The sequence below is a fragment of the Folsomia candida genome, unplaced genomic scaffold, assembly GCF_002217175.1.
Source record: "Folsomia candida strain VU population unplaced genomic scaffold, ASM221717v1 Fcan01_Sc008, whole genome shotgun sequence".
NCBI lineage: Eukaryota > Metazoa > Arthropoda > Collembola > Entomobryomorpha > Isotomidae > Folsomia > Folsomia candida.
The window spans coordinates 4,021,345-4,043,521 of NW_019091200.1; the positions used below are offsets into that span (position 1 = coordinate 4,021,345).

The 22,177-nt window shown below is 40.2% G+C and overlaps 4 protein-coding genes across 4 annotated transcripts; 1 reads left to right on the forward strand and 3 right to left on the reverse strand.

The window, feature by feature from the left end:
• Positions 1-5,258: 5,258 nt before the first annotated feature.
• On the reverse strand, positions 5,259-8,432 carry LOC110853263. The gene has a single exon (XM_022101516.1). The coding sequence runs from the start codon at positions 8,430-8,432 to the stop codon at positions 5,259-5,261; it is 3,174 nt and encodes a 1,057-aa protein (XP_021957208.1).
• A 4,658-nt stretch (positions 8,433-13,090) lies between these two features.
• Positions 13,091-17,182, reverse strand: LOC110852919 (protein artemis). Its single transcript, XM_022101092.2, has 7 exons — positions 16,867-17,182; positions 16,598-16,796; positions 16,250-16,529; positions 15,876-16,177; positions 15,642-15,808; positions 15,202-15,534; positions 13,091-14,992 (listed from the first exon to the last, which is right to left on the reverse strand). The coding sequence occupies exons 2-7, from the start codon at positions 16,773-16,775 to the stop codon at positions 13,223-13,225; spliced, it is 3,030 nt and encodes a 1,009-aa protein (XP_021956784.1). The 5' UTR covers positions 16,776-16,796; positions 16,867-17,182; the 3' UTR covers positions 13,091-13,222.
• Positions 17,183-17,513: 331 nt separating this feature from the next.
• Positions 17,514-21,065, reverse strand: LOC110852920 (protein KRI1 homolog). The gene is made up of 8 exons (XM_022101093.2): positions 20,685-21,065; positions 20,079-20,613; positions 19,697-20,000; positions 19,274-19,619; positions 19,062-19,183; positions 18,697-18,987; positions 18,339-18,508; positions 17,514-18,233 (listed from the first exon to the last, which is right to left on the reverse strand). Exons 1-8 carry the CDS (start codon positions 20,920-20,922, stop codon positions 17,588-17,590), a joined length of 2,652 nt encoding a protein of 883 aa, XP_021956785.1. The 5' UTR covers positions 20,923-21,065; the 3' UTR covers positions 17,514-17,587.
• Positions 21,066-21,094: 29 nt separating this feature from the next.
• On the forward strand, positions 21,095-22,170 carry LOC110853341 (isochorismatase domain-containing protein 2). Its single transcript, XM_022101605.2, has 4 exons — positions 21,095-21,438; positions 21,514-21,620; positions 21,681-21,823; positions 21,896-22,170. The coding sequence occupies exons 1-4, from the start codon at positions 21,243-21,245 to the stop codon at positions 22,059-22,061; spliced, it is 612 nt and encodes a 203-aa protein (XP_021957297.1). The 5' UTR covers positions 21,095-21,242; the 3' UTR covers positions 22,062-22,170.
• The last annotated feature ends 7 nt before the right edge of the window (positions 22,171-22,177 follow it).

Below are 22,177 nucleotides of genomic sequence, written 5' to 3' on the forward strand. Positions count from 1 at the left end.
TAATACAGAAGAGAAGAATGCAGCGCTTTTCTCAATACTTGAAACCAGTGGGTTCGCGCAAATATTTGGAGAAACGGATCAGCAAAAATCTGCAAAGAAGAAAATTACGAAGACAGAGAAAAATTCAGCGCAATCTAAATATGTATCGTTCGATAACAAGCATTATTGGGCGAGTTTCGTCAAAGATGAGGACTTCAGTCAAGAAGTCCGCAAGTCATTTTTTTGTAAAATGGCGGAATTCCAACAGAAGAAAAATGCACCTCATCGGCGTCGCAACCCCGAGGAAATTGTATTATCAGAGCATCCAAATTTGATGAAACCGGAAGGTGCTGCTTCCCAAAGCGCGCCTTCCTCAGAGAAAGCGTCTCGTAAAAATACTCACATACAACGTGAACCAACGACTAGCACCAGGGAACTTACGAGACGGTATCCAGCGAAGGATTTCTACCTACTTCCAAAAAGCAAGAAGAAAAATGAAACTTGGTGCAACTGGGGCGTCACTGGTGATGACCACTTACCAGCCGTTCAGTGCGACGGCTGCGGTACGTGGTACCATTACGAGAAGAATGGGGAGGGAATGCAGCATTGTGACTACACAGAAGGAGAAGAAACCGAAGAATGGTACTGCGTGACATGTCGTGAAGAACATCAAATATTTGGCGAATTTGACTCCACTCAACTTGACGATGGTCACGACAAAGACAAGCACCATCATCCGGACAATGTGCATGATAATGCTGACGGCGGATTTGAAAATTTAACACACACCGGGTACGATGATCCCAGTTTGGCACAAATAGGATCATCAGATAATTTGGAGGCCAATTTTACGACAACGGTCGGTTCATCCTGTTTACTTGAAATGACTGAACCGGAAATTGATCATAAATCCGATTGAGAGACTGTCTCATTACCCCTATGAGAACGAGAGAAAAGGAGACTCGTATTTTGGAAAACGTCCAACTTGGATGCAATTGGTTCAGTCCTAAATGTCACCGAGGAGGAACTGAATTATATCCCCCCCAAACAAAGCGATGTTACCTTCTCGGCTGAAAGCATTTCGAAGATTTACAATTATGACACAGAAAAATTTGTTCAAGAGAAAAAAGCTCGTGGTGATGAGTTGGCACAACGGCTTCGCGAATCTGGAATTCTGTGCGCATTTAAAAACTGCCGAGCGCCTTATTACTACGCCACGAAAAAGCAAGACCAATCATTCGCCAAGAAAGAAGGTTACTGTAGCTGCGGAATGAAATTCAACCTAATTTTTCTTTCTAAACCCGTACAAGGCTTTCCAGTTAAAGCAAAATGTGAGTCGTATGGCGTATTCAATTTGGTGCAATCCAAGCGGACATCACGCCCTATCATTTGAGATCAGAGGGAGAAAGTGGCCAAAACCTTAGCCACCACATCAACCGTTAAAGTATTTTTAACTGAAATGAATCCCGTTGCTGGATTATGTAGGTGTGACGGGAGCACCCGCACCATCTTAGTAACGAGACGAGAGTTACATGCGCAACTTCGCATCCTATGGAGCACGGTGTGCTCACACACATATAAATTGTATTCTAGTTGAGTCTTCGATATCAGTGTGAATAAAGCCTCCTGGAACAACACATCTTGACCTTGTCCCCAGAACTCATTTATGTGAATCCAGTTCTCCTCCAGCAGCATTATCACGGTCACATCAGCATTATCACGGTCACATCAGCATTACAGTCCCATCAGCATCTCGGTCAGCATCCAGGTCTCATCATCACTTGGGGAGTGAACTGCTGCACAGAAATGTACCACCGACCAATGACGTATTACGAACTGCACGAGCTGAAGAAAAGCTAAGGAACGATTCGACTGCAACGGGTTTGAAGATTTGAAACAACTCGACCAACACAACAAAATCACACACAATCCCAATGGAGTTATAAAAGGGTATATACAAGATTATAACCTTGACCCAAAACTATTTCGGGTTGATCTGTTTGACCAGCAGTCTCTGAAGCTTTTGGCCGACAAGATTGCCAAAGAACACGTGACACTCGGAATTGATGCAACTGGTGGAATTCTTAAACCACTATCAAACGCAGGAAGATCTGCCGAATCATCAAGTCAACAAAATTCAAAAAATCAACCGAGATCAGCAAGACCGCGGAATTCGCTACTACTGTACAGTTTCGTGGCTCAAACTGGGAGTGGTAATTTCGTTGTTGCTGACAGTATCCTAATGAGAGGACAATATGGATTTTGGGTGCTAATTTTTATGTCAGCTATGATGGCCATTAATCTATTGATTGTAATTATGATAAATGTGAAAGGTGGAGATAACAACCGTCAAAATGTAAATATTAATAGGGTAAATGGGTAGTTATTGTGGGCTGCCCAGAGAAATTAGATTATCGTTATTGGATATAATTAATGTAGTAGATATATCGGGTCAAGTGTACTGTACTGTACTTTAGTTTAATTTAATAATTTAGGGTTATGAAAGAGAAAGTATAATTTAGTCTATTTTTCGAACAACATATTGTTTCCACGTAAAATTTAATCACTACTGAGTTATACAAACACCACTGATTTATCTATATACACATATTAGTTTATTTAAATAAGATTTAAAAATTCTTGTACTCTATGGGCCGGAGGCCTAAAAGGGTGGTCAAATAAATAAATCTATCTATCTATCTATCTAATGAGAGGACAATCGAATGATATTGGGGGACCTCTGACCAGTGTAAAACGAGGATTAAAAAAATTACGCCCATACCAGCCTAAAAGTGCAGCTGATATGATCTGCACTGACTTGAACTTTGCAATGCTACATGCTGTGTCAGAGTCATTGAACGTCATGAAACTTGAAGAATATTTGAGAAGAAGCTATGACGCACTCCAAGATAAAGCAACCTTTTTGGGAGATATTGCATGTATTCAACTATGTGCGTCTCATCTGACAAAGTCGTTTCTGGATAATGTAAGAAGGGAAACAGCAACAAGCAAATATGCAAAGAAAATAGTTGATGCGAGTGTTAGAGGCTTGGCGAAGCTTCAAGAGCGTACATGCCTTGATGAAGTAAACCTAGCTATGCAAGATGTTTGTACGTTGTTTGGAATGGAAAGAATGACGTCCGAGGAAATACAATACAGTCGGACAATACAGTCTGAACGATTAGCTCCATAGCTCTTGATGGTTACGTTGAGCCAGATGACGGAAATTCCCCAGATTTTGACGAGGAGGATGTGGTCGCCACCAAGCTTCTACGTGAAAAGTCGCCCTACTACCATCTATTTCGTAAAATACGTAAGAACTTGGTGCAAGATGTGGAAGTCGAGGCCGGAACCAATCCATATTACTCGCCATCCGTGCTGAACATTTATGAAGATACAGACGCTCCATTTATCGGAATTTTTGCTCGAGGAGTGGTGCAGAAAACAAAGTACCCAAGCTTTGTGCGAGTTACAAATAGGGGCACCGAGTTTGAGTTTAGATTGATCAAGAATAATCTAATTGCAAATTCAGAGAACGTGGCCGATTTTATCCGTAATAGATTTATTATTACAAATGGAAAAATAAAACATTCGTCCTAGATAACCTACCGAAGTCCAAAACAAGAAAGCACCCCCCAACTTCTTCAGAAAATCTTCAAAATGATGTTACCTGTTATGCAGAAGAGAGGAATGCTGAATTTTCACAACATGTTGAAGAATGTTGTGAGACTTAGAGTAAGAGGGGGAAGCGTGTGCGAACTAACAAGTACATGCATAACAGAAGAGATATTCGCCTGAAAGATCTTAAAAGGGGGAAGAGTGACGCAGAGGAAAGTAGGTCGCAACCTGCCCAAACAATTTCACCAATTGGAACAAGTGAGATAACTCAAATTCCAGACACTACAGTGTTCCGGACGCAAAGCATTCCTCGAAGTACAATTTATCCAGAGATCATATTTTGTGCAACTTTGGATTTATTTTATGTTGAAAATAGTTTTTAGGATAAAAAATGCTTTGTCTAATTTTATGACATTCTAAAAAGTTCTATTTAGGTCATGGAAATTTGTTAAGTCTTAACGATTTTCCAGCAATAACTTTTCTTTGAATTTGATGTTTTGAATTTTGACTGGACAAGATTTTATTACTTAAATTGAGGCGATTTCCTGCTCATGCGTTTTTCCAGGTAGGTTGCCCAGACATTAGTTTTCAGGTAGAAACCTTTAGCACTAAGTACATGTATGTATAAAAGCAAAAACCTCTGCGTAATAAATTGACACTCTTATTTTTACTCTGTAACAAAGTCGTCGTCACTCTGTCTTTCCTTACAACGATCCGTAAATACTGACATTTTATCCAACCGTTAGACTCAGTATGTAACTTATTTAATGCTAAGCTTTTTAATTCAAAATTCAAATTCAATTTTCCCAACGACCGGTAGATATTTTTAAATTATTTGTATACCAATTATTAACACTATATCGGACTACAAGGCATTGAGATAAAAATTTTTAATCCACAACCATTTTAATATTAAAGTATGGCTAACTGCATGTTACATAATTCATGCTACGGGGATTTCAAGCCCGATACACAACCTTTACTTTGTTGCCCGCGAGTCATTCTAAAACAGGTTTTGCAATATTTGTAATATAGTTCCCGCTATATAGGAAGATAACTCCCAGACCAAAGTCCGCTTTTGTTCCTAATTGACCAAGATTAATTTTTAACAAATCGAGATTGGCCATGATGCCATCGACTGCCATACGTCAGTTCTACTACCCTGATGCAATATATTTTGCTACAAAATATTACCTCCATGCAGAATTTTGAAAGCTTTACACTATTGTGACACATAGCCCCAAAAAATTTGTGGATTCAACAGTTCTATCATAATTCCTTTGAAAATTGGTTACAATGCAGTCTGATATATTGTCACTAAATGCCATGAAATCAATTTTGGAATACCTATTGTATTGGGCGACGACTTATGTCTCCCAAGATATACTTACTTTTGAACAACGACTTAACGATGTTGATCAACTTAGAATGTGAACTTTATTTATGCAATGACGATTACTTTGACATTACATACAATTGACCATGATAACTCTACTTATCGATCGTGAACTAGAGAGACGGAGACACAAGGACACTAAATACTCTGATATTCTGACACTAATCTTGATAATACTTTTCAGACATGTCTCACTTTCGAGCACGATTACTAATTATATTGATATAACAACACTTAAATTTAATATGTAATTATTTGAGCACTTTCATCCCACGACATTCTTCCCCTCGATGATCGCAGATTCATCCACATCGAGTACTGCCAACTTGGAAACTGGGCGACGATACAACCCCTTCGATGTTCTTATGTCGGCGACACGAACTTTATGATCTTTTCCAGGGTAGACAGCTTCAACTCGTACTCGTTCCCACGTGTTTCTTTTGGCTTGGTCGTCCACGATGAGCACTAGGTCCCCAACTTTGATAGGTTTAGCAGGTTGATGCCATTTCTCACGTCTTGTTAATGTTGGGAGATATGACCTGACCCACTTCTTCCAAAACTCGTCAGCTAATCTCTGAGCAGTTCTCCAATTGTGTCGCCCAATCTTATCGGCATTCTCGAACTCTCCACATGTATCATCTTGTGGTACGAATTTGTGACTTGACCCCGAACTCCATCCCATCAGAAAGTGATTTGGTGTGAGTGGCGTTGGATCTTGTGGGTCCAATGATAACTCCACCAAAGGTCGCTTATTCAGAATTGCTTCTGCTTCAAGTAGAAAGGTGTGGAGTGTGTCGTCGTTATACACTTCACTTTCCACTATTCCAGAAAGCACTTTCTTGACGCATCCAATGAGTCGCTCCCAGACTCCACCCATATGTTTTGCTGCTGGTGGTTGGAAATGCCACTGGATGTTATTACTTGATAACTGTTGTTCGATGTCAACTTGTTTTATTTCTGATAATGCTTTTTTCAATTCTGTACTTGCTCCATGGAAGTTGGTTCCATTGTCACTGAAGATGTGACACGGTTGACCACGACGGCTGGTAAATCTTCTGATTGCGTTGATTGCTGAAGTTGTGTCCAAATTCCGTGCGACTTCCAAATGGACTGCTCGTGTTGAGAGACAAGTAAATATGACTCCCCATCTTTTCTCGTGTCGACGGCCAACTACTACTTCAATTGGTCCGAAATAGTCCATTCCGGTGTTGGTGAAAGGTCGCACATGACTTTGAAGTCGAAAGTCTGGTAGATTTCCTATCTCAGGAACTTGGGGCTGAATTTTTCTATTCTTGCAAAACTGGCACTTTGCAAATGCTTCCTTTACAGCAGCTGTTAATCCGATAATCCAAAACTGCTGACGAAGATCACTTGCCACTGTAGCTCGACCTTGATGACCATTTTGCTGGTGATACTTTTTAACAATTAACTTTACCACGGGATGCTTCCAGTTAAAAATGATTGGATTTCTTGTCTCGAATGGTAAATAACTTGCATAACTTAATCTTCCTCTCATCCGAATAATTCCATTATGCAATTCGGGACTCAGTTTATATAGTACACTTCTTTTGGTTAACTGCTTCCCCTCATTTAACGACTTTATCTCCTCTGGGAAGGATTCTTGCTGGATAACTTTAATCCAGTATAACTCGGCCTTATTCAGCTCCACCACTGTCAAATCACTTCCGGTGAACGTCTTCTTCTTTAATTTATTAATGAAACGTGAAATCCATGCTGTAACTCTGATTAACTTGCAGAAACTACTGTATTTTTCTGGTGAGAGTAAATTCTTGTGTAGTTCACGAGTCACATTCACTACTGCACACTTCAGTTCCATTGAATCATCTGCTTCTTGTTTACTTCTAAAGTCCTCCTTCGGCCACATTTCTTCACTCTTGTACAGGAAACTAGCTCCTTTGAACCAACGACTCGATTGACCCAGATCGCTCTCCAAGTTGTCTCTCGTGGCGTCGTCAGCAACGTTTAACTTGGTGGGGATCCAATTCCAATCCTCAACATCGGTTGACTCCAAGATTTCGCCAATTCGGTGCGAAACAAACTGCTTATAGTTTCTTGCGTCGCTACGTATCCACTTCAGCACCGTGGATGAATCACTCCAGAATACAGTGTTAGTGATTTTTATTTCCAGTTCTTCTTTCATCATATTTGCGGCTCGAACTCCCATAACTGCTGCTTGCAACTCCAACCTCGGAATGGGAAGTACTTTCAGTGGCGCAACTCTTGTTTTTGAGATGATGATGTTGACATCGACTTGTTCCTCATCTTCGACTCGGAGAAAGGCTACACATGCGAAAGCCTTCTCGCTGGCATCGCAGAACACGTGGAGTTGAACTGCTGCACTCTTCGGGATGCGGTACGAGTAACATCTTGGAATGATTACCCCAGTGATTCCTTTCAACTCCTGCAACCAACTTGACCATTTGAGATCCAGGGTGGTGGGCAACTCATCATCCCAGGTGATATCACTCCTCCATATATCCTGCATCAATATCTTCGCTTTTACAATCAAATGTCCTAAGATTCCCAATGGGTCGAATACAGATATGACAACTTTGAGAACTTGTCTTTTAGTGGGTCGCTTTGTCCCTTCAGTAATTTCTTGTGGTACTTTGTTGAAGTTAAACTTGAATCGGAATGTATCGTCATCTTGGTTCCACCACATTCCCAAAATTCTTCCCTCCGGTAAACAATCTTTAATGTTCAATTGTTTTGACTCTGGTGCTCTCAGTTCCTCAGGAATAGAATTCAATATCTCTTGAGAGTTAGCAACCCAATTACAAACTTGAAAACCGGCCCTGGCTTGAACTTCGATAACTTCTCGCACCAACTTAACTGCTTGTTCCAAACTGGGCGTCGAATCCAAGTAGTCATCCACGTAATGTTTCTTGGTGATGGCGTGACATGCTTCAGGATACTGGTCAATATGAAGGTTCGCATTCTTATTTTTTGTGAATTGAGCCGATGTTGGAGAGGAGGCAGCTCCAAAAATCATGACCTTCATTTCATACACTTCAGGTTCGCTCCATCGATCCCTTCCCCTCCAAAGGAATCTTTGCGAAATTCTATCTTGTTCTTGAATGTACACACGATGAAACATTTCTTTTATGTCTCCAGCAAACGCGTACTTGTACTGCCGGAACTTCATCAACACGCTAACCAGAGAATTGTTGAGATCTGGACTTTGACACAAGTTATCATTCAAACTTGTCCCGTGTGATTTTGCAGCTGCATCAAACACGAGGCGTAGTTTTCCAGGCTTGTTGGGGTTGAAGACGCCAAAATGTGGTAAGTACCACAGTCGTGGATGATGATAATGATTTATAACTTCTTCTTTTGACACTTTTACAATGTAATCTTTGTCCAGATATTCTTGGATTTTGCTGCAGTATGCATCTGCAAATCCGGGATCTCTGTCCATTTTTCTTTCTTGGCACCGTAGACGATGGAACGCCATTATCTTGCTCTCGGGAAGCTTCACTTCGTCGTGTTTCTAAAGAAGACCTGTCTGGAAACAGATGCCATCTTCTGATTTCACGGTCGTCGCTTCCATGATGTCGAGTGCTCGAACATCCTCTTTCGACCGCAAATTTTCCCCCACGATTTTGACTCCAAAATCTTCCGTGGAGAAACTGTTCTTGATCATCTGGTGCAAGTTTTCATCTCGTTCTCTACTGCACAAATGATACGATGAGTGGCTGTGACTTCTTCTCATCTCCTCCTCTCCCATGATGACTGCCCATCCAAGTCTTGATTTGACCGCTATCGGCTCACCAGGTCCTCCTTTGACCACTCTGAGGTGCTGGATAAGGTCGAAGTGTGAACTCCCAATCAGCAATTTTGGTTTCACATTTTGGAATTGTGTCAACGGGATATTTTTCAGGTATGGAAATACTTCCTTCAACATCTTGACATCAAGACTGACTGCTTGCAAATTCAAATTTGAAATTGTTTTAACATTACTTGAGATTCCGGGTGGTGCTTCTCGCCGCTCATTGTCGAGATGCAGAATGAACTTTTCTGTCCGGTTACTCCTATTCTCCTTCTGACGTCATCATCAAGAATGGTGACGTTGGATCCATCATCTTGTAAGGCGTAGATTAGATGACTTCACTCCCTCCTGGTCCAGAAACTTCAACAGGAACGTATCGAAGTGAAGTAGCGTTGATCACGTGGACTTGTGATTCGCTGCGGTGCTGATCTGCCTGACGATAAGCTGCTTGGACTGGCTGCGCCCCATGGAGAAGTCTGTTATGGAAGAAATTGCATCCGTCAATGCCACACTTCAATTTCCTTTTGCATTGCTTAGATGAGTGTCCAGGGGTTAAGCAGGAAAAGCACAATTTCTTAGCAGCAATCATTTGCATGCCGTCATTTGGTGCTGCATCTCGAACGACTTGACAACTGTGGGTTGGATGGTTCTTGTCACAAAAGTTACATTTTCTATCTGGCTTCTCACTAGCTGTGTGAACTTGACTCTTCTTTCGCCAGTCATTGTTGGTCTTATCTTGCTGATTTCTATCTTTAGTTGAGGGTGGTACATGTTCGCATGCACAATCCATCATCATTTCCATCCAAACTGCAAAGTCTTCTAAATTTCCCTGCTTCCCATTTTGTCATTTCGTCCATAGAGAGAACTGCATCTTGTACGCCGCAGGAAGTTTGTTTCTCAGCTCCAGCAGAAGAGTAGGATTTTGTAAGTGGTGGTCACAATTCAAAGACTTAACTGTTGCGATTAAGTTTACCACTGCTGTTCCCATCTCGATCACAGTCTCCAGCTTGTCCTCTCGGATTGGCGGCGTAGACCTCACTGCGTCAATCATCGAAGTGATAATGTGTTCCTCATTACCAAATCTCCGCTTCAAAGTTTCCATAATCTTTGGCAAGTTTTCCGGTGTCAACATCAAGCACTGTACCGCTTTGGCTGCTTCCCCCCGTAAGCACTTTCGAAGGCGCTGGAGATTCTCGTCCGGTGAGAACTCGCATAACTGAGTGGTCCTCGAGTAGTCCGCTATGAAGATGGGCCACTCATCAGGCGCTCCAGAAAATGTGGGTAAGTCTTTTCCTGTGGTTTGTCTTGCAAAAAATTTTCCATAATCTTGAGACTTCTGATTGTTGGACAGGTTGATGGCTGCCCCCAAAGCTGATCCAAGTACTTGTGCAAACTCGGTAGAGAGAGTTGGATTGACTGGTGGTGTGACGCTGACGTGATCATCCTTATTGACATCGTCCTGATGAGAATAGAATTCGAAAGCCCCATCATCTTTGACCCCATCAAGGTCGCCATCCAATTCATGATGTCGACAGGACTCCATCTCAGCTTCTTCGTCAATGATGTGAAGATTGGTATAGAATCTTGCTCTGAGAAGATCCACTTGTCTCTCGAGCTCCTTCACTTTGCAGTCTTTCTACAGTCTGAGAATAGTCAGATCCCTCTTTTTCTTTTTTAGTTGGTCAATTGCTGACTGTTTTTCTTGAATTTCTTGAAGTTGTTGTGCTGGATCAAGTTTCGATAAGATTTCCTTATTCTTTTCCAATTCTTCTTTCACGTCAGATAGATCCTCACCAGCCAAATTGATGTCACGGACAGCGTCATCAATTTTCCTTTGCAACTTCGACAATTCGATGAGAAAATTTTCCTTCTCCTTCCCCTTGGCGACAGCGACGGAACTTGCTGACGAACAGGAAGAGACGCTTCCAGCAACGCTGCATGGCGCACCGACTGCTGTTGTCCTCGATTCATGATCAACTCCGGCTCCGCTCCTTGTGTTGACCATCTTGACTTGATGTCCTTAGGTCTAGTTCACTTGCTTCGCGAGACCAATGTATTGGGCGACGACTTATGTCTCCCAAGATATACTTACTTTTGAACAACGACTTAACGATGTTGATCAACTTAGAATGTGAACTTTATTTATGCAATGACGATTACTTTGACATTACATACAATTGACCATGATAACTCTACTTATCGATCGTGAACTAGAGAGACGGAGACACAAGGACACTAAATACTCTGATATTCTGACACTAATCTTGATAATACTTTTCAGACATGTCTCACTTTCGAGCACGATTACTAATTATATTGATATAACAACACTTAAATTTAATATGTAATTATTTGAGCACTTTCATCCCACGACACCTATCTACCTTTCCTATGAAAATTGAATTTGAATTTGAAATTAAAAATCGTAGCATTAAATAAGTTACATACTGTAACATTTATTTAATTGTTGTGCCATCCTCTCATTTACTCATTACTCAGTCGTACCTCGCTCTAATTTAATTAGAAGGTTGTCCGACAACATAATAAATGGACGACTCCACAAACTGATGGACGACGCCGAAGGAGAACAGAAAACAAAAGTCATTCCGGCACCATCTACCACCATCCCGAACTATTCTTTGTGGCCGAAGCGTGGAGGCAGCATGATGGCAGTCCACAATGGCCACATTCCAATTGTGATATAACTTCACTAGAGATTGACAAGTGCGGGGCGGGAAATTTTTTGTCAGGATGCTGGTCGGCGAAGTCTTATGAAGCATGTAATTGTGCATTATTTATTTTCGATTACAAAGAATGCCGATAGAATGAAGAAAAATTACTACCTTGGGGGATATCGGAGTTCATTTTCGAGCAAATCGACTCCAAAATCGGTCAAAACGCAAGTTTTTGACTCAGATTGACCAACTTTAAATTCAAAATACTTTGTTATTTGGACGGTGCATGCTTAACGGGTGGTGCCATGACCTTCTAAGGTCAGTGTAGATTGAAGAAAAATTACTACCCTGGGGGGTATCGGAGTTCATTTTCGAGCAAATCGACTCCAAAATTGGCCAAAATGAAAATTTTCGAGTCAGATTAGCAAGTTTCAAAGTCCAAATACTTTCTTATTCTGTTGGCGCATGCTTAACGGGTGGTGCCGTGACCTTCTAAGGTCAGAATAGAATGAATAAAAATTACTACCTTGACAGGTATCGGGACTAGTTTTCGAGCAAATCGACTCCAAAATTGGCCAAAATGAAAATTTTCAAGTCAGATTAGCCAGTTTCAAAGTCCAAATACTTTCTTATTCTGTTGGCGCATGCTTAACGGGTGGTGCCATGACCTTCTAAGGTCAGAATAGAATGAATATAAATTACTAACTTGACAGGTATCGGGACTAGTTTTCGTGGAAATCGACTTAAAAGTCGGCCAAATTATAAAAATTGAAATGTCGAAATTTGGCGTCAAGAATATGGCTTAGCACGTATGTTGATGTTAATGTAGTATAATGGTGCTGAGTGAGACTAATAAATTTAAAATTTAACATAAAAGTACCTAATTATGCTGGCAAAAAGATGAGATAGATATATTAAATTTTTGGTGTTTTTTTGTATTTATTGGTCGTTGATTTTTTATGTTAATTCTTGTATTTTAACAAGTTTAAACGAATTCCCATGTTTTCGATGTATTTTTAACGCGTATAGCACAAAATAGCACAAAATCGGCGATTGGGGTAACTTCATCCATTTAGGAGGCTTTTTCAACCATCATCCTATCCTATAGGATAGGCTAACTTCACACTAATTTTTAGCAGGTGTTTGTTTTGCCTGATTCTTTAACTGTCAACCTTCTTTATCGGATTAATTATTCATAAAATTTTGAGATTAATACAGAAGGAAAAAATTGTACTTGAATATGGGTATTGCATCCGATTTATCTAAGGACAGGTAAGTATGCTAATTAAACTTACTAACAAATAGTTGGTTAATTAATTCTACTATAAATATTTCCAGTTTTTTATACTTCATGGGAATATGTAATTGAATAGAGAGTTCCTTGACCGAATTTGTAATGTGGAGAAGCGTTTACAAATTGTGGAACAAATGGCCAGATCGCAATCAAAAACTATCCGACAGGGAAGCATGATGCTTTTAATTATGGTAAATAATTTGCATTAGTAATTAATTTAAGATGACTTTTGTATAATTCGTATCTCTTAATTAAAGGTGATCCTGCTGGCAATTGTGATCGCGTTGTTCTTATCAATCAGACAAGACATTCAAAAACACATTCCGGACGAGTTGTAATTATTTTATAAATATTTTTATTTTTATTTTCTTTCGAAAACATGCATTCCAAAAATAAATAAAGTTTTTATAACATGATATATATATCTGAATGATTCTGTCATGATAAAATGTGAACAATTCTTAATATTGCTATTCTATAACCTGGGTTTGCGAATTAGAAGAGTTTGACTCGACTTCAAAGTCAGTTTCACTTCCAGGATCGTCATCGTCAATCGTGATAAGTTCAAAGTTTTTAGAGGATGACTTAGCAAGCGTAGTTTTTGTGGGTGATGTCGTCGGCGAGGTCAGAGGTGACTGTGATGATGAGAAGAGAATGTCTAGTCTTGATCGAGTTGTGTTCCGTGTGGAAGTTGAAGGTAGATTTTCGATGGGTCTTTTATTGGGTGAAGTCGTAGGACAAGTGAAAACTGACTTTTCTGGACTTTCGAAGAGAAAGTCGAGTTTTTTGCAGGCCGAGGGAGAAGCTGGTTTTGTGCTTGTGGGAGTTTCTGAGACGGTTTTTGTGGGGGAAGGACTCATAGTTGAACAGGTCGAGGTAGACAGACCGGGAAGAGGAGGAGGAGTTTGGGAGGATGAAAGATCAATCACATCCAAAACTTTTGTTTCCGCAACGGTCACAGTGGGTGAGACGGTTTTTATGGGGGGAGAATCAGGCGAGGCCGTAGTGGACGGAGAAGGGGCTTCCGGAGGAGTCTGGGATAATACGTTGATTACAACATCTGCTCCTACTTTTGGCGTGGATGCAGGTTTTTCAGACGGGACGACGACAACTTGGGTGGGTAGCGAAGAGATCAGGGCAGCGTCAGGTTCAGTTTGGGAGAAGAGTACGTCGAGTCTTGTACAAGGTGGTGTTTTTTCACCAGGAGTTTGGCACCATACCGATTTAGACTTGGTCGGCGAGACGAGAGGAGTAGTTTTGATGGGTGAGGTGGTCGGAGAGGACAAAGGCGACTGGGAGAATAGCACGTCGAGTCTTGCAAAGGGTGAAGATGTCGAAGTTGTTTTTGCAGGAAGAGGAGTTTTAGTTGTAGGAGTAGTGGATGGAGTGGGAGTCAGAATTGACGGCCCGCTCGGACTTTGAAATGATGTCACGACAGTTTTACTGGTGGAAGAAATTGAAGTTGATGGTTCAGGGGTGAGAATTTTGGTAGTTGGTGTTGTTGGTGGGGTCACAGGTGTTACAGTTGTCTCTTGTGGTGGTCGTGCATGTGACCGTGACGATGGTCCAGGGAGGGGAATCCCTTCAAATTCCAGTTTTCTTACTACACTCGAACTAATACATCTTGTCCGTGGATCGCCCACTTTCATCTTCCTTCTCTTAATTTTGACTGGACTACCGTCATCATTGGATGACTGACTGCTAAAATTGTTTTTATTCCGTTTGGTCTCCTTTCGCTTCCTTCTTCTCAACCTCCTCTCTGCCATGGTCTCATTTTTTTTCCTCGGCGTTGGTGAGGGCGACGAAAGTGACGATGACGAGGAATCCATCAGGATTAGTTTACGTTGCTGCAAGCCAGTCCCACTCGTGCTTGGTTTTTCCTCTTCTGGAGAAGAAGAGTCATCGTCTTTAGCAAAAGTTTCGAATTTGTAGGCGGGGTCTATCTTGTCGCTGTCTTCAATAGGGTCACGATTAAATTGGATGACGATCGTCTTTTTAGGAGTGTGTCCTGGAACTTGGATTTCTTGTTCGTCACCGGAAGACTCGGAGGCGTCGGGGTCAATATCTTCTGCCCACTTTTTGATCGGGACCATCCCCAAAAGGGCAGGGTTGAGTCGGGCTTTTAAATGGGGAGATTTTTTGGTGAGTCGATTAGCCGGATCATTAATCTGTTCACTTGATGTTCGATAGTCTTCGTAGAGGAAGGAGTGGCAACAGTGAGCTCGGAAGGCCTCTTTTATCTGATGATATAAGATAAAGTAATTTAGTTAATTTTGTGCTTAACTTATTTGTTGATCTAGATTAACTTATAAAATTTGAAGATTTGTTTTTTTTTTAATTTTTGCAGTTGAAAAAATTAAAATTACGGCATTGTTGCCTCGTTTCGTCTCGCAAAACTCTTGAAATCTATGTATTATATGAAAACTGTTCGAAAAACATGTGCATTCACCTCGTGCAACGTCGAAGCGAATGGCATCACTAATGGTGTGACAATCTTCGGCTTCAGATATTCTATGACATGGACAATTTCTTCCAACGATGGGTGCATCGCATAACAGACACTTAATCGTTTCGGCGTTCGAATCACTGTAGCCATCTTTTTTTCCATGAGCAAATTTCCCTCTGGGCCAACGCCACGACTTCTCCCACGGCCACGACCCCGACCACGGAGAGCGCGTAAAACAGCAAGCGGAGAGACAGCGGTAACGTTAGTAATCTGTGGACGGATGGAGTACCACATCGAGGACAACTTCATTTCCAGACGATTCCCACCAATGCAGGCCTGCAATTAAAGATAATTAATTAATCGCATCACTTGTAGAATTGGTGACAATCGAATCGGCTTCTGATTTCAATTTTTAAAAATGAGATTCTTGATGTATTTCTTACACGATCGTCACAAAAGTGTAGTAATGTGCTGTATCTGTCCAATGTGACCGCGTTAAGCAGTGTGTGATGTATATACTTGTAAACATCGTAACGTTTCTGTGTCACGTGGATTTTCATATTTAAATGTTTGTGCATTTCAATCAGCGTGAATTCGTGGGCGAATTTGGCTACAAACAAAAATACACATAATTAATTCACAAAAATTTGGACATTTTTCTTGTAAAAGCAAAATACCAGCAAACTTGATAAAAATCCAATTCTCATTGGACTGCTTGGACTCTTTAAAATACTTTGTGATTTCATCGACAGCAGTTTTGATAACCTCTCTCCGACAGGGGAACATCTTGGCGTAGTCGGTGGTACAAAAGGTGGTGTCGATGTAGAGGTGGTCGATTGGTTTAAGGGGGCCCAATTCGGTCGGTTTGGCAGCGTTTAATGGTGGCAGGTGTAACGCTGGCAATGCCATTAACGAGCTGACGGGTGTACGAAAATCACCAGTGTGAAGGATTCGAAGATTTTCCGTTTCAAATAAGAACCTGAAAAAGGTGAGAGGTTATAACCTTCGACGGGTTTATTTAGTGTTATGGAAAATCTACGAATTAACTTACATGACGGAACCTGGACAATGTTCTGCGGGAAGAAGGGTGACCTGTACGGTGACATAGACATCTTTATCGGCGATGGATGGAATCCGGATAATTTTAGGGGTGTGTGTACCCATTGGGATGATTTTATGCGCCCTGATAAGCCCAGCTTGACCTTCTTTGCCGCCCAGGTAGTTGTCAAACGAGGTTAGCAAAATAGGCGTGATTGAGTTTGTATAAAGGGTAACGTTAGGCTCGCGGAGGCGGGTGAGGAAGTCGATCCCTTCCAGGCCAACCATGTGATCTGAAAAAGGATAAATAATAAATTTACAATATTATAAATATTTAATAAATCAGTAATTAGTTAATCACCCGTGTGAGCATGGGACAGGAAGAAGGCCGTGGATTTTAACGAATTTCCGTGAAAGTGGTCGACACAAACTTCCGGGAGTTCTTTAAGAGGGCCGGCGTTGATGTTGTTTTCGCCATAATGGGTTCTCACCGTGATCGGGGGTGTAACCGTGGCGGTGGGTTTTGACAACGTAGTCATTTTGTGTAATATCTACTATTGCTGAAATTTTACCAATTTTATAATTTCGTTCGTAATAATTAATAGTTTTATGTTTTAGTGTTTTACTTACCAAGTCAGGTCATATCAATCTCAACATGGTCACGATTTGGGGGTCGTCGTTAGTTATCTTTAAATAATAATCTACCTATGGTTCTACTCAAATTGTAATTTGTAATTTATCTACATACTAAAGTCCTAAAACTATAAAAATACAGTGAAATGATTCATGATAAGTTTAAAATTTATTTTTAGATCATGATAAGGAATAATTTGTCACGATTACAAACTAATTACTACATGCTAAAAAATTAACTAATTAAGTTTAGAAAGACTTTGATTGACATGATAAATTTCCTCTTCCCAATCCCAAGTGGAAGAAGAGCAAGACAAGACTGGACACGTTTTGTAGAAAAATATCATCTGACTGGTACGATTTAAGTCACGTGGGGCAGGTAAAAGAAATCTTTGTTCATGAAATGCAAATATTGCATGCGTATCATGACCATAATTTTAAACTTTAATGTAAGCAAAAGGGCGAGATTTTAATATAATGTCATGATTGCGAGAAGCCGGGATTTTGTATTTATGCTTCGTAATTACTTAGTTAAATAATTTTGAAAAGTCTCATTGCAACGGTGATTTAGGTTATTTTGGAGATGACAACTTTGGCATAACTTTATGATAAACTGAATAATTTCAAGATAAAAGTGTATCTGCTAGAGTTTAAGAATTTTGAATTGTTTTTTATTTCATAAATTTGTAATAGTTGTTATAAAGCGACTTATTTAGTTCTATTTTCCTCCGGAAGTACCATATTTCACCCACTTTTTATGCTTCTTGGGATTTATTCCGTACGCTTTTAACCTCTCGTCTTCCAAACCCTGGTCCGCTTTTCGCTTCAAAGACTTACTAGATTGTTGATGGGACTCAGAATTTGGACCCTTTTTGGAGTTGGCGTGCTTCTTTTTATTTGTGGGAGCATGACCATTTGGTGGCGTCACTTTTTTCGGAGAAGTGGATGAATCTACAGTAGAGGGCTGTTTTTGTCCGTTGTTCTGTTTGTTTCGATTCTTTCTCTGCCGTTTAGACAGTTTTGGTGGATCAGCAGATTGTTGTTCCTCTTCTTTGGTAGGTGATAGTGAAGATTCGTCATTATGCTCATCGTCATTCTCGAGTTTTGTGGGAGGAGGTACAGATAATTTTTTAGATTTAGTCTTTTTGCTGGATTTGGCTTCAACTAAAGAATCTGGAATGAGTTGGGATGAGTCTGCTTCAATTTTAATTGGAATTTCTGTTTCTGTTTGTGAAACTTCCGCTTTAGGTTTCGACTTGTTATTTTTCTTCTTCTTTTTAGATTTAGACTTTTTAGTGGTATCAGCGTTGTTCTCGCCGTCGTCATTATTACCAATTTCTTGTTCGTCCTCTTCCTCATCAGGGCTAAAGAGATAAAATTATAATGTCAAAATTGGCACAAAATATTTTAGGTTATTACGAGAAAAAATTAACAATAATCTTGCAAATTCATAACGAGGTTCTGCATACCCGATTATTGGTTGATAAACCGAAAGAAGTACCCTCTTTTTTAACGCGTCATTCTCCCCTTTTTTCTTGTAAGCCTGCGCCTCGTAAGTCTCCTCTGTGTCGGGACGATACTGATAAGTTTTCTTTAAGGAAGCCCACTGATTGAGTTCGCGATCTTCTGCTTTCAAAATCTAGCAAAACATACATGAAAATAAGAACATAAGTACATTTAATTTTAGTAAACTGGTAATGTAAAAATTGAAATGGTTTTTGAAACGGTATGCCAAATACATATTTCACTTTGTAAAGTTACAAAGTAGACAAAGATTGGCCTGAATTGTATTAATATTTCTGAAATAACTATTCACTGCGGATTTACCTCGTCCGTCGACAAGCCAAAGTCATTTGGGCGCACATTCCTATATTTGAAACGACAGGGTAGATCACCAATTAAGTCTTCAAAATCGAGAGCGTAATATTCCTTGAAATATTGGTCGAATGACTTGTGCTGGGCGGGGTTGAATTTTGGCTTCTTCTTTTCCAACGCGTTGAGAAAAAGGGAGGTTGATTTTTTTTCGGAAGCGGATTTTCTCCCACGAGATGAATCGATAAGTTCTTGTTGTCTTGCAGACTTTGTAGAAGTCGTAGGTTTTGTGACAACCTTATCATCCTGTGGTCAAAATAGTTACGGGTCAAGTTAATATCTTCAAAATCAAAATGATAAGAAAGTTTTGAAAATAGAACCTCGTCGTCGTGAGCCAGCTTATTTTTCGGTTTCTTAACTGGCGATGGCCCAGGTACTTCATCATCATTGTCGTCATTGTCATCGTCATCCTCCCTAGTGGGAACCCATTCTTCAAAGTTGGCTAGTTCAAAATAAAGAATAAAGAACATTCGCAATCATTCTTAATGTTCATCAATATCAGCAAGATCTAATAACTTATGTATCTGCTCACCTTCATCATCAATTTCGGGGTCATAAGGAAATTCTGGTTTCTTGGCGTCATCGTCACCCTCCGTGTAATATTCCTCGTTGAAAGCAATCCTCATTTTTTCGTCATACTCGGCTGGATCAAAATCGCCGTCAAGGTCAATATCGAGGTCAGGATTGCCACTTATTTCCTGCAGTTGGGCCAACTTGTCGAGAATCTCTTTCCTCTTGTAGGCCTTCAGTCGCTGGACTTGTTCTCGTTTGCGGTCCTTTGCCTCAGTTTTGCGATCTTTAGCAGTGTCACGTTGTTTTTTTCGACGTTCGTCTTCACGCCTGAGGGAGTCATCGATCGTACGGGGAAAGCGTTTGATCTAGAAATATTAAATAGCTTGTTTGAAATGAAAGTGTTGTATTTTTTGCTGTCTAAAATAGTTTTGGTTTCACTCACAAATTCGGGATCGGGTTCCTCAAACCGGAAATTATATTTATGTTCAAACTCTTCTCGTTGTTCCTCAAATTGTTCGTCATTTGATAATCCTCCCTCGTCAGAATCATGCGCGATTTGGTTGTAATTTCTAGTTTCGTCGTCGTCGTCATTCTTGGTATTGGAATCTTTGCCCTCAACATACTTTCGGTTGAGGATGTAATCCCTTAAAAACTGTTCGCCCTCATCGAGTTTCTCATCCGTCCAATACGAGCGGAGGAATGACAATTCTTTGACTTCGTCCTTGGACAATTTTCCGCCATCAAGTCTGCAAAAAATAAAGATAAATCAAGTTGCTGAAATTGCAACCATTATCATGAAACTAAATTGTTCAAATTGCTTTCACCTTTTCAACTCCCCTTTCAACCAGAGGCGATAATCTTCATCTTCCTGTTTCGACTCCTGCTCTGTTTTAGGTTTCCCCTTCTTTAACAAGACATTATCATCGTCGTTATCATCATCCGACTCAATTGAATTTAAAGCCGCATTAAAACCCTTTTTGATGGAGTCGAGTTCCTGATAGTAAGAAAGGGTAGATTTTTGCTTGCTTTTATCTTCTTCTTGGTCATCATCGTCCGAGTCTGAGATGAGGGCACCCTTTTCGAGAATCATGGTACGTTCGTGGTCCTTGAGCAGGAATGGTTTATCAGTCTTTTTCTTGACCTTGTCCTTATTCTTTGAAGCGGATAATGAAGGTGTGACTTCCGGTGTGAAAAAATTAACGGTTGGATCATAAATTTTGGGATCTTTTTTCTTTAGATTGGATAACGTTTTAAAGAATGCTTTCTCCTTGTCGTCTGTCCATTCTTCCTCTTCCTCCGAGGAGGACGACGAATTAGAGTCGATGTCGTCAATGTTGTCCGTGCCGTAGCGGGCTTTCACTATAACAGTAGATGATGAATAGTTAAAAATGTTAATTATTAAATCCACAAAAATTAATTACTGCACGTACTTTTCATCAACTCTTCCTTATTTCTCCACGAGTCGTATCGTTCAGCATAATTTTTATTAATTTGGAACCCACTACTGTCTCCCTGTACACGATTTCCGGATAAGGGCCTATCCTCGTCGCCATCACCACTCCCACCGCTTTTTGGAAATGATTTATCCCCAACAAAATTTGATTCGTCCTCATCTGACGAAGAATCGGGGAATAAATTTCCACACTTTTTCTTCTTCAAGGCAGCCATACTAATTTGTAATTCCAAGAGTTTTTAACAAATATTGAAGAATTATTCACTTTTTGATGGAATTTTTAACACAATTTTTAGTTTATATTAAAATGTTGACAAAAACAGCATGCCTTTTCGCTGCTTGCTTTCAACTCAGCGGCCACGAGAATTGCACGTGTGGGAAACCGAGAATGTTTTTGATGAGACGAGTTTATTACATAACAAGTGTGAAAGATTAGTAATTGTTTTCTGGTCAACAAATTTTCCGGATAAATAAACTTTAAACTATTGACATTAAATTGTTTGTTAAAGTTTAGTTGTTGTAACCCTTATTAATTATGGCTGCCGGAATGGTGGGTCGCCTGAGTGGGAAATTAATCCCAAAAAATAGCTCTCTTTTCCTTTGCGATATGCAGGACAAATTTCGACCTTCAATAAAATATTTTGACGCAATTGTTTCAAATTCGGGGCGATTGTTGAGGGCAGCCTCAATTCTGGATATGCCAGTCGTTTGTACGGAACAGTATCCGCAAGGTAAAGTTAATTGTAGAACAATTATAATTTTGTAGAAACGCTTACATGTTCTGTTTTTTTTTAAATTGTCCATAGGACTTGGGAAAACCGTTCCAGAGCTGGGAATTGAAGCTTACGGGATCAAGGCGCTGGATAAGACGCTATTTTCCATGTGTCTTTCCCCCGTTGTTGAACAATTAAAGGTATTTTTATAATAGTCAAAGAAGATAAGGAAACTTTAGTTATGATATCTTTGCTTTCAGAAAACGCCGGACGTCAACTCCATCATTTTGTGTGGGATCGAAGCGCATGTGTGTATCCAGCAGACCGCTCTGGACCTAAAGAATTTGGGTTATGAGGTTTTCGTCGTGGCGGATGCGTGCAGTTCTCGAGGTCACGTGGAAAGGTGAATAATTAAGGATAATTGATAATCGACAGTTGAAAATAAATTATTAAATTGGTGATTTGTGTATTATAGAAAGTACGCTTTCAGCCTTTTGAAACAAGCCGGATGTTGGTTGACGACGACGGAGAGTGCAATCCTCGCCTTGGCTGGGGGCTCGGCACATCCACGATTTAAAGAGTTGCAAGCCCTAATTAAACAAGAGGGACCAGATACGGGCTTGATGGACTTGAACATTTAATTTACATAATTTATGATTATAATTATGTAATATTAAGACAAAAGTTATATTTTTTGTGATTTAAAACGAAAAACCAAAGATTATAATTTTATTTAGTAATAATTCCAAATTTTGAG

What these genes read in the sequence shown, in the direction of transcription:
- LOC110853263 (XM_022101516.1), bottom strand. Translation starts at nt 8,432, where the DNA reads ATGGACAGAGATCCCGGATTTGCAGATGCATACTGCAGCAAAATCCAA.
- LOC110852919 (XM_022101092.2), bottom strand. Translation starts at nt 16,775, where the DNA reads ATGACTACGTTGTCAAAACCCACCGCCACGGTTACACCCCCGATCACG. An exon ending in GATTTTTATCAAGTTTGCTG is followed by an intron (nt 15,809 to 15,875) that starts GTATTTTGCTTT and finishes TTTTGTTTGTAG; the next exon opens with CCAAATTCGCCCACGAATTC. An exon ending in TACACTTTTGTGACGATCGT is followed by an intron (nt 15,535 to 15,641) that starts GTAAGAAATACA and finishes CTTTAATTGCAG; the next exon opens with GCCTGCATTGGTGGGAATCG.
- LOC110852920 (XM_022101093.2), bottom strand. Translation starts at nt 20,922, where the DNA reads ATGGCTGCCTTGAAGAAGAAAAAGTGTGGAAATTTATTCCCCGATTCT. An exon ending in CCCCGAAATTGATGATGAAG is followed by an intron (nt 19,184 to 19,273) that starts GTGAGCAGATAC and finishes ATTTTGAACTAG; the next exon opens with CCAACTTTGAAGAATGGGTT. An exon ending in TTGGCTTGTCGACGGACGAG is followed by an intron (nt 18,509 to 18,696) that starts GTAAATCCGCAG and finishes ATGTTTTGCTAG; the next exon opens with ATTTTGAAAGCAGAAGATCG.
- LOC110853341 (XM_022101605.2), top strand. Translation starts at nt 21,243, where the DNA reads ATGGCTGCCGGAATGGTGGGTCGCCTGAGTGGGAAATTAATCCCAAAA. An exon ending in CCGTTGTTGAACAATTAAAG is followed by an intron (nt 21,621 to 21,680) that starts GTATTTTTATAA and finishes CTTTGCTTTCAG; the next exon opens with AAAACGCCGGACGTCAACTC. An exon ending in TCTCGAGGTCACGTGGAAAG is followed by an intron (nt 21,824 to 21,895) that starts GTGAATAATTAA and finishes TGTGTATTATAG; the next exon opens with AAAGTACGCTTTCAGCCTTT.